This window comes from Alligator sinensis, unplaced genomic scaffold (genome assembly GCF_000455745.1).
Source record: "Alligator sinensis unplaced genomic scaffold, ASM45574v1 scaffold386_1, whole genome shotgun sequence".
Lineage (NCBI taxonomy): Eukaryota > Metazoa > Chordata > Crocodylia > Alligatoridae > Alligator > Alligator sinensis.
The window spans coordinates 1,134,655-1,146,026 of NW_005841996.1; the positions used below are offsets into that span (position 1 = coordinate 1,134,655).

Genomic DNA, 11,372 nt, shown 5'->3' on the forward strand with positions numbered 1-11,372 from the left:
GCCACGAGCAGCAGAGCTGGCTGCCTCCCCCGCTGCCTGCAGCCATGTGCAACTGCCAGGACTCCATCAGAAGTGGCAGGGAAGGCAGCCAGCTCCTTCACGTGGCTTCCCCCGGTGGCATGCGAGTGCTGGGAGCTACACATATGCCATGGGGAGCCCTGCACAATAGAGGCAAGCCAGCCTGGCTGTGCTCCCTGCTGCCACATGCAGTTCTGGCCAGAGCCATGTGCTGCTAGGTGGCAGCACCTGTGCAGGCCATGAGCTCCCCTGGCATCCCCATCCCTGTTCCTCCCCACCCCCACATACTATCAGAAGCTGCTTGGGCTGTGTTTCCTGCCAGGCTGGGGAGCACAGCACATGGAAATGCAGCCCTTGCCTGGCCAGGCAGCAGTGCTGGAGGCTACTGTGGTTCTGACTATGGCCCTGACTCAGGCTCAGGGACAGAATTGGAGCCACAGCAGCTGCCTGACAGCTCCCCCTTCACCCCACCCCCGCTTCGTACATAAATCTGAAATAAGGGGCTCTTTTTTCCCATGCTGAGTTGGGGAGAAACCTTGTCTCAGAGTCGAGTAACTATGGTCGTTTTTCATTTAGGCCCCATTAAAACCCTAGCAAGCTTTCTGTTCGTAACATACTTAACCAAAAAAAAAAAAAAGAAAAAGAAAAAATCCCATATTGTTATGTCTCTAGCAAAATTGTCCCTTGAATTGCTTTTGGCTTGCTTTAAAATTTTACGTTTAGCTTTTCAGAGTTTATGCTCTTGCTCTGTTTTCCTCTGTTGCATGTAACTTCTGTTTCTTGAATGATATCTTTTTGATAGCCTGATAGTCTGTCACTGAACCATACTTTTTTGTCTTACTATTTTTTTAAGTCTGTGATATGTATTTACTTTGTACTTCCAATATGTACTTTTAAACATGCTCTTAAATGAGATTTATTCAATGCATATAATGATAATTTAGGTCATCCTGTATTCTTGTCTTCTGCTTTTGTAGCCTCTCATCTCCTTTAGCATTTCTTTCTTAGTACCATGATCCTAGTCAAGTAGTCAGTATCACACCCCCAAAACTAAACTCTTCCTATTTAGACTCTGGATCTACACACATCTTCTGAGTCACTTCTCTTATCAATAAGGGCCTTGCCACATGCTCAAAGTAAGACTGGATAGAAACCAGCAATAAAATTGTCATACATTTTTCAAGCACTAACTTTGTAGCTGGTTGGCTCTCTTTATAGCTGGATGGACATTTTTATCATGTGATAATTACTTCGAAGGTCTGGCTATTCTAAATTTATTGCACAATTAACCAGTTAATTGTACAATGTATGTAACATGTGGCAGGGCCTAAGATTTTTACTCTTGTTTGATTCAGTACTGTCTTTAGTGGAAGGTATGGTGCTCCCCCACTGGTATGACCTACACTGTCATTCCTGTATAGTTTGTACCCTGGTATTACAGGATCCTGTAACAACCTCATTTATAGGCATAAGGAGTCTCCAAATCTGAAATATATTTTCTCACATAAAACATGGCCTGGAATAAAATATACACCTTATTTGGGAAGGCAGAACAAAGAGAGAAGATTTTTTCCAGAGTTATGGTTGCAGAGAGAAGGGACAGAGCTAAAAAGTAGCAAGACTGTGAAATTGGAGGAGAGAGACCAGGAGTAGCCAGCAGACAGCAAAATTGCCTGAAGAAAGATTAGCTTGATTAGTGACGTGGAAGACATGCCATTGCTGTGTTGTGCAGTTGGTTTTGGAGCAGGAAGGAGGACTTCTATTAGTATCGCCCTAATCACCCATTTAAGGGGTGACTTTTTGGGTGGGCAAAAATGTGTGTTCTATGTGAGAAAATAAGGTAGTTGTGTGCAAGAACAAGGCAGGAGTGTAGTGGAAACAAGTGTGTCATCATTGGGGACGATTCTTATGTCTTACAATTTGTCTTCGTGGGTGATGTTGAAATGTGACATGCATGATGGCTGATACAGGGTTTGCTGGAAGCTTGTCAATAAAGCCTGGTTTCTACTACATGAAACTGTAGGGAACAATCATCCATAGACTGGATTGTGTTAAATGTGGTCTCTGGATTCTTAATCCATTATCTGGATTAGTTTTTATAACTCCTATATGCCTCAGTGGGTTTGTTTATTCCCTTTGATCTCTTCAATACACCTTTGCCTCTCTCAGCAGTGTTTCCTCTTGTCCTCCCCCTTTCCCCACCTTTGTACTTAAATGATCTTATTTCAGGGGTTCTCAAAGTTTGTCTGGCAAACAATGGCCTGGAAGTGGTCGTGGCCCAGCAAACCACAGCTCAGCAATCACAGCTGACTGCGGCTGAAATTTCTGGCTGGCAGACAGGTAAGGATCCCCACCCCCTGGGTGGGGGCTGGGCCAAACCCTGTGCTGCAGCGGGCCCTACAGAAGGAGCCGCGGCCTCTCCACCCAGCTCTGGGGGCTGTGGTTTGCTGGTCTGCAGTCACTTCCAGTCCAGCAGCCAACTGTGCTGCAGACCGGCAGCCGACCTGCCGCAGCCTGGTGCTGGGCCGCGGCCCAGGAATTGAGAACCCCTGCCTTATTCCTTTGTTTAGTACAGTGGCAGTATTGTAGTCAGTTAGGTTAATTTGAGGTGTGATTATTTTTAGTTGAAAACTTTTCCCTGCTTTTTGCAAGTCCATTCATAAGCATCTGATGAAGCAGGTTGCAGAAGCTCATAACAAGGTACCACATTACCCTGCCTTGTCTGACCGTATTTGGTTCAATTTACTCTTGCCAGTGGAAGCAAATAAGTCCAGCAGGAAGTTATAATCCTCTCCTCTTATCTAATACCACGTGTACATGCTGTCTATAGTTATCTATTAAATATTTTTTTTTTACTGACTTCTGTACTAGCTGGGCTTATTTTGCGTTGCCAAAGCACTTTGAAAAATGATTATTCTCAAAAACCTGTGTTTGTAATCCTGGATCTCTGCTTTCCTCTCACAAATGGATGCCATTTGAAGCATCAGCAGACAGCCTTATTTTGAGACCAGCTGCCAAGGCTGAATCCCCATCGTATTTTGATTTAATGCTTAGCTGCATGCAGTGAGAAATGGAGATTCTCTGTTGTTCAGATTTTGGTTTCTCTGATGTCTGTTAAATAGCTCCCTCCAGCACTGGTGTCTTTGGACCCCTCTAGCTGCGATGCTTATTTTGTTGAGCTGTCATTTCTCTCCAGCACTGACAATTGTTACACTGATAACCTCAATAGTCTTGTTGTTTTGGCATTCCCTATTTCAATTATCTTAATGTTTGCCTTCTGGTAATGTCAGGAGACAAACTCTATTTGGTGTTTTCTGTTGACACATGGTGTGTGTGGACTTTTTCTTTTTTCCTGCCTGGTTTTCTTTTTTAAGCTTATTCAGTCCAGGTATTAAGATGAACCTGCTTACATCCTTATGACATGGCCTCTTATCGTCTCTGTGGGATTCATGCATTAGCTCAGTTCATTTACAGGACACCCTGACATTACAAAGCGCATTTAAGTGTGTGAAAGAGTACATAGGCAGACAAGGTTCTTTGGGTAAATGTAATATCTTTTATTAGACCATCTTTTAATTACCATCTTTTATTAGACCATCTTTTAAAAGATTATAATATCTTTTATTATACCAACTAAATAAAGAAGATAAGAATCTAGTAAAAGGTATCACATTTACCCAAAGAACCTTAACCAACATAGCTATAACCAACACCACTGAAAGAATACAAGCACTCGTTCCATAAATAGAGATGCCTTCTTTATGGCCCCCTCTAATTCCCTGTAATGTTGCTTTCATGCTTGGAGGCTCTGTAATAGCAGCACCTTGAGTGTATGACATTAGCTTGTATCACTCTGGAATTCCCTTCACTCCCTCTACTGCTCACAGAGTCCCATCTTGTATTTGAAAATGCTGTGTGTAACCCTGAACTACTTTTAAGAAGGGTCTTCAGTTGTGTTCTCTTTCAGCAGCCATCCTGTCATCTTCAGGTCTCGGTTCTGATGATGTCTAGGTGACCCACATCGAATCTCCTTACACCTGGCTCTAGTTTAGGATCTCATCTCACTGGGGCCTTGAGCCTCGGCTGTTCCTCCAAGAAGCTCCACTTGCCCAACCAAGGCTGCTCACCCTCCTTATTCTCTGGAGCAGCAGAGGAAAAACACACTATGCTTCATCTTCCTTTTGTGGAGAAAGCAGTAAGAGGTTGGGGCATGGTAGGAAGACCAGTAATTAAACAGTAGGTATCTGGCTATGGATGTAAATCCTATGCTCAAAATACCAACTTTTTTGCTGGCAGATTGGGAAAACAACTTCTAGGGTTGCTGACACTGAAGTAATGGCTCTGGGCCATGAACACATCCTTTACTTTGGATTTCTTTGGGAGTCAAGTAAGTGCTACTCTACTGGCGTACACAAGATTCATATTTGTCTTTGAAAGTGTAAGGGTTATATACTTTTTTCAATGAGCATAATTCTGTATCAAAATGAAGTTGTTAGCAACTTTTGTATAATACACAAGACATTGCTTAGTACATGTAGAGTTTTGTGGGAAAGGAGGTAGGTACAGGGTGGGTACCTTTTAGGTTTCAATCTATATACCCAATTCGTGTTGGTATGTGCACATTTTGTGATAATGGTTATGCCTTGATGTATCATTTCACACCAGGAGTGTACACCAAGTCCAAAAAAGCCTTAATTTTTGTAATGCCACTTTGTTTTTACTGTACTTATTTTGGTGCTCACCTCTTTCTTTTTAAACTGGGAGGCTGCTGGCCTTAAACTGTCATCCTTTCTAAATAAATTGTTAACATTTAAAACAAGGAAATAATTCATAGCGGCAGCATCTGTCGTCTGAGGAACCGCTAACTGTGGAGCTAGTTTACTATTAAACAGCCTGGGAGATTTCCTTTTTGGCTTCTGTTTAAGATTTGCTCAACTGTGTTGCCATTTTACTATGGAATCTGAAAATAAAGGTTTTTTGTTTTTGGGGCTTATGTAACAAAAATAACAGTTTATGCAGGTCCTATCCTGACCTTGGATATACCACAAAACCAAGATGTTCAAATTAATTGCACGTATAAGAGGGAGAATTGAATTTGGCCCTGCTATTGGAATTTTAAAATAACATCTTGTAGTTTGTTTTGCTGCACTAAGTGGAGCTATTTCCTATTTCTTAGAGAGTTGTGGGCAGATCCTGAGGGTTCATCCAGATGAGTACGCACATGTACTTTGTGGCATCTCAAAGGCTTTTGAGGTGCTGCAAAATGCACGTGGTGCAAGTGAAGAGGTTCTCTGCCGCATATTTGAAATGTGGAGCCAAAATTAGATACCGGGAAGTTCTGGTATCTAAACAAAAAACAAAAAGGTTTAAAAAAAACAAAAGTGGGGCAGTGCATGTGGCTGCAGCTTGTACCACGAGAAACTAGAGCTTGGCTGGCCAAAACCACTCACTGCTGCCAGCCAGGCTCCATGTGCCCAGATTGCTGCCACTGCAGACCTGGGAGGCCCCAAGGACCCCAGTTAAGGCCACTGGGGCCAGCCCAGGTGCTGGCCCCAGCCTCTCCTACCCCATCCGGGGGCAACTTGCTGTGTGCCAAAGTACATGTGCAGGGGTGTTCCCTGGGGACAAGCAGCAGCATCACTGTGTCTCTCTGCTGTTTGTTCCTGGGGAAGCATACATGCACACTTGTCTGGATGTACCCTGAAGGGCTATCTAAGCCTATCCAAGCTTAAGTGAGAAGGCTGCGGGTGAATTCATGTGGGGAAGCAAGAAAATGCACCTTGCCACAAAGCCTCAGTATAAGAGTTAAAAATGTACTCATTATTAAAGGGATGCTTAAGGCTAGTATATAATTGTTATGATTTCCTTGCAGAATCTGTGTCATCACTCTAGCAGAATCTCATCCTGTTCTTCAAAAGGGAAAAACTATTAAGAATATTAATTACCAAGTTACTGCTCACTGTAGCAGACTTCAAAATAAGGTCTCTGGGAAGTCAAAGCGGGTATGTCTTTTTTTTTTTTCTTTTTTGACCAGTTTGTCTGTTTACATTCCAGTTAACTCTGAAGTGCCTCCCTTAACACTTTAATACTAGTTCCTTTCCAGGGCAGCAATCCCTCATGCTTCCTACCATTGTTAACCATCTGCTTTAGGGCTGCCAGGGGTACTGCATTTAGGATAATTAGTGTAGGAGTTTACTGCAGGTATTTTAAGCACCCTGTTGTTTAATTGTTCTGAACAGGGTTATATAACGCTGTTAATTTTCTGTCATGAACACAAAGCTTGAAGAGGGGCCTTTGCATATTTTTTAAATAGATAGTATCAAACATTAAAAGACTCTTTTGCAGAGATGTTAAGACTTAAGGGTAAGAGCAACAGCTCTTTTGAAGAGGGCATAAAATAAGCTTCTGGTAATGGTTTTTAACCTTTCTCAAGTCAGGGTGCTCCTCTGTAACTTTAATGGGATGGCACCTGGGTTGAGAACTACTGTTGTGCTTCCTCAGCTTATCCAACTGGTTTGCAAGCAGGGCTGTTGCTGCCATTGCAAGGTGAAACTGCTCCATGTGCCTTGTGCCTAGCTAGACCAGGAAGGACTGAGGCATGAGCATGCGTACCTGCCTACATTAGGATGATCAGATAACCCTTAAAGCACACAGCAGTACCATAAGAACTGCCACTTACTGGCTCAGACCATAGGTCCGTTTTGCCCAGTGTTCTGTGTCAGAGCAGATGCTGAAAGGGAGTGAACAGGGTTTCTCCCCTCTTCCTCTCCCACTGGCAGCCTCCAGCATTTAGGGCCTAGGAAGTTCTAATTCAGAGGCTGTATCCCTAACTCCCATGCTCAATAACTGCTGATGCCCGTTTCCTCCAAGAATTTGTCCAATCCTGTTTTGAATCTGGCTGAACTGTCAGCTTCCACAGCATCTGGTGGCAATGAGTTCCACATTGTTTTATTTTGTGAGCCCTAGTTCTTCTATTGTGACAGGGAGTAAATAATAAATCCCTACTTACTTCCTCTCCACAATTTAGTATAATGCCTCCCCCCTCAAGTGTCTCCTTTCTAAACCGAATAGGTCTAGCCTCTTTAGTCTCCTCATGTGGAAGCCCCTCCATATCACTAATCATCCTTGTTGTTCTTCTCTAGATCTCTAGTTCTTCTCTATCCTTTTTTGAGATGTAACACCTGTTCTTGCCACAGCCTCCCCTGGTTCAGACCTCCCAAAAACAGGCAGACAGGACTGTTCCACCTGCCTGGAGTACCTCTGTTTCTGGGAGATGCCTGGAGAACCACCAGCTTAGGGGTTATTTAACACAGTTAAATAGGCTGGAGGTGTGATTTCAAGTGTATGTATTTAAACCAGTGGACAAGACCCTGTGGACATGCATTTCAGTAGCTTAAAGTATGTGGATCAGAACCAGATTTTAAGACCAGCAAAATAGGCCCTTCAAATCAGTGCAGATTCCTTCAGTGAAGTGTAGTTTGGCTCCTAACTCAATTGCAAGCATGTCTCAACAATCGTTAAGAGCCAGTCTACATACAATCCTTGTTCAAGCCTGGAGTGGAGACTAAGCCTACTGATGCAGAGCTAGGGTAAGCAGGGGAGGGGAGAGAGGATGCAAAAGGGGAAGGGGGCACAGGGCCTGAGGCTGCAAGCAGGGGTGCTATGTGCTTGTGGTGTGGGGGGAGAGACATAAGGTGTCCACACCTCCATTGCTCCCCCCCCACACTGTCATCCTCACTGCAGTGATGGGGAATGAACTTAAGACAACACTCCAATAATCAGATTCTATACATGGAAAACGATAGAAAATGTTTTATGTATAGAATATAATTATTGGAGAAGGGGAGGAAGCATCAAATTCAGGGTAGTCTTAGATTTAGCTAAGTACAGTATGTAGTTGAGATGGGTCATGTATTCAAAAGCTTTTCTAACTATCTCAACTACACAGCTGGTCCAGTAAGAGATCACCCTAAGAAATCCATGCTTTTTTCCCTATTCAGGAATTGTACTTTTTCATTGCCTTTAAATTCACAGCTTTATTTCCTGTTGTAGGGTGCCCAGTTTTTAACAGCACTTGCCCCTCTGTGTAGGATATCTTGTTCAGATGGAGAAGAATATACTATACATAGGTGAGTAGCTTCTTTCTTGTACTTCTGTCTGCTAAGCACATTCTTTGTATGCTAAGCACACTGAACTTCTTTGCAGTTGTATAAGAGGTCGGTTGATGGAAGTAAATGAAAACCTTCTTAATAATCCAGCTATTCTGCAAGAGAAGGTAAATATTTTGTTTGCTTTTTATTTTTTCCTTACTTTTATCCCTGTATCAAATCTTACTCTTATTCTCTAGCCATCTACTGAAGGGTACATTGCAGTGGTACTGCCAAAATTTGAAGAAAGCAAGATCGTAACTCAGGGACTTTTGACACAGGAGGAATATGAAGGAATCTTGTTGCATCGTCTTAATTCCAGCTCCTGAAGTTATTTCTACCTGAACGCACAGATGTCCGATTTATGTTCTGTAACATTTGTAATGTACGAAAGTCCACTTCCAATATATCCCATATTGAAATGAGCTGACACTTGTTAACATGAAAAGCTAGAGGTTGCACAGACCTAATGCTAGAGATGGAAAATGTCAGTTTCTTTAAGCAGAATTATTTTTTTAAATGCATTTCAACAACTTTGTTCAACGCTTCAATTTTGTACAGCGACAAAAAACTAAAAAAAATTCCATGATGTAGTCTGTGTTTGTTCTGAGGGTTCAGTGTAAATAAAACTTGTTCCTTAATTTCTTTAATCCATCAGCAAAAGTCTACCTAAGTTTACTATCCAGGTTTAAAAGGGATCAGACAGATTGAGAATGGGAGAGACTGGTCTCAATCACACAAAGGGTTTAATTGTTTCTTTAATGCTATAAAATCAAACTTTCTTAAATGTAATGTCCATTGCCAGCAAAGGACTTGCAGAGAGTAGCTGTAACAGGTAGTCCTGTAAGAATTAAATGTACTTGGGTCTTGAACCTCCAGGATACCCTACAGCCCTCAAAGTAATAAAACAAGTACAGTAAAACTATGTGTAAGAAATGAGATCAAACAATGAGTTTTGAAATACAGGACCAGCAAAATAGTCACTGCCATCCGTGTATGTAGAGTAAGCATACATTCCCCACATTTATTTAAATGTGTTTTCACAGGTGGTGACAGGGTGCTTTGGTAGAAATGATGTCCAATCATTGCACAAAGGGCATTACATGACTCCAAAATAGTTTTAAATAGAATTCTAAATGTTGCATTGTAAAAATCTACTTTAGGGAACTTAAATATAGCATACATTCGAAATTAAAACTTCAGTAATTTTCACTTGCATTTCAAATTCTATTCATTACGTTTTGATAAAATCAAAGGAAGCCATGAGGGCTGCTATCTATAGAAAAAGAGATTACAAAGAAAGAAAATTAATTCTTGACTAAAGTATTAATCCACTGGAAATGCAGTTTTCTGGGGAGGATAGATGCTTCATTGACTCAGATTGATAACACAAGAATTGTTGACATTTAAATCAATTATCTAACCTAAATATAAGTTGACAGATGTACTGCAGAAACAGGGTGAGGTTTTACAATAGGTCTTCATTGCAGAAATACCACATAATGAAGATAACAACATTTCTCAGTGCTTTAGGCCAAAACCTTCCAGACTATCTTCCTGATGCTGCTTTAGCAAATATATAGACTGAAACAGGCCAGAGATGATACTGACAAACTTTAACAGTACTAGTTACACATAGCATATTTAGAGCTATTTAGTTTCTCTGCATAAATGTCCGTTAGCAGCATCTTTGGGTTGAAACTTTCATTAAGACATTCACAAGTATTTCTTACAAAAATAGCAGTATTAATGGTGAGCAAAAGGAAACATACCCACACTATAAAAATACACAGCAATTAAACTAACCGATGTTGCAAATACTACTGTTAAGTACCATGACATCTATTAGATGTGAAAAGGTCACAACAGTTTGAATTCATTTATCGTGATTTTACCTTTCACAAAAGAAAGCAAATTTGAAACTTAGCAAGTTTATAATTTCCATGAGGAATTCCTACATTCCTAAGTGCTAGAATTATTTACTCTCTAAAAATGTCAGATTTGCTACATGATGTTCCAAGGATATGACTCCAAAGGCTTCTGTTTTCCCTTCCAGACTCTCTCCATTTATTTTTGTTTGAATTCTGTTCTCCCTCCATGGGGGAGGAGATTGGAGATAGCCATTTCCTGCTTTTTGCTGTAGCAAGAAAAAAAAAATATTAGAAAAAGCACTTGGGGGCTGAGTCCAGACGAGCATGTCTGTGCAGTATGTGGCACAGCATACATGTCTGCTCTGCCACATACCGCACATTCAGTTGTTCTCTGTGCTGCAGGGGAGCAATGCAGAGGGTTTCATAGGTTTCATAGACATTAGGGTGGAAGGGACCTCGGAAGATCATCGAGTCCAGCCCCCTGCCCAAAGGGCAGGAAGTCAGCTGGGGTCATAGGATCCCAGCAAGATAAGCATCCAGTTTCATCTTGAAGGTGTTCAGAAAAAATAGTGGCGCACACAGCAGCAGCACATGCTACCCACTGCCTGCCAGGGTGTGTGTGGCAGTACTGACATGGCTGCAGTCTTTGGAGGTCCCCAGGACCCGGGTAACATTGCTGGGGTCAGCCTAGTGCTGGCCCCAGCCTCCCCTACCCCACCTGGGGTAGCTTGCCACGTGCCAGAGCATGCATGGTACGGGCATTCCCTGGGGCAACTAGTGGCAGCACAAGGTGTGCCATCACTAATTGTCCCCAGGGAACCAAATGTCCACACGTTTGGACACAGCCAGGGTGTTGCATTCGTCCCCATTCTTCAATATGGATCATTAACTCACCTTTCTAAGTAACTTGTAGCAAAGTGGAAGAATTTGGGACAAAATAGTCATCACAACCTTTGTTTTCTGGATACATGCATCCACCTAAACAAAAAAGATTCGGAAAGAATATACTTGGACAAAATAGAATTAACAGGAAAACAATTCACATTTAAGTAAGACACATTAACTCTCCCCTTCCTTCTAACATCTGCTGGTAGTGAGGGTCCTCTTACACTTCAGCTTGAACCAACTCTGCTTGTCCTTCACAACATTTTCCCAGTGTACTGGAAAGTGAAATGTTAGCTCTTTCAGCAAGATGGAGAAAATACAAGGTTACTTTTCCCCCTTTTGTTTCACATACCCAGTCAGATCAAGAGTACCATTCAGGATACGTATCATTTGAATTCTCTCTCTACCAGGTATGCTTTGCCTTGTAGCTGGTTCTGTAAATGGTTTGGGA

At 42.0% G+C, this 11,372-nt stretch overlaps 2 protein-coding genes across 2 annotated transcripts in view; one reads left to right on the forward strand and one right to left on the reverse strand.

Moving 5' to 3' along the window:
- FAM206A (family with sequence similarity 206 member A) overlaps positions 1–8,815 on the forward strand; it is a 16,428-nt gene extending 7,613 nt beyond the window's left edge. Inside the window, exons 3-6 of the mRNA XM_006021506.3 lie at positions 5,891–6,020; positions 8,071–8,147; positions 8,224–8,293; positions 8,366–8,815. Of these exons, the coding sequence (XP_006021568.1) occupies positions 5,891–6,020; positions 8,071–8,147; positions 8,224–8,293; positions 8,366–8,494 (406 nt within the window). The 3' untranslated portion in view covers positions 8,495–8,815. The remainder of the gene's footprint in view (positions 1–5,890; positions 6,021–8,070; positions 8,148–8,223; positions 8,294–8,365) is intronic.
- A 79-nt stretch (positions 8,816–8,894) lies between these two features.
- The window catches only part of CTNNAL1 (catenin alpha like 1), a 124,120-nt gene continuing 121,642 nt past the window's right edge, over positions 8,895–11,372 (reverse strand). The window contains exons 18-19 of the mRNA XM_025201482.1: positions 10,931–11,014; positions 8,895–10,302 (exon numbers count right to left, since the gene is read on the reverse strand). Of these exons, the coding sequence (XP_025057267.1) occupies positions 10,141–10,302; positions 10,931–11,014 (246 nt within the window). The 3' untranslated portion in view covers positions 8,895–10,140. The remainder of the gene's footprint in view (positions 10,303–10,930; positions 11,015–11,372) is intronic.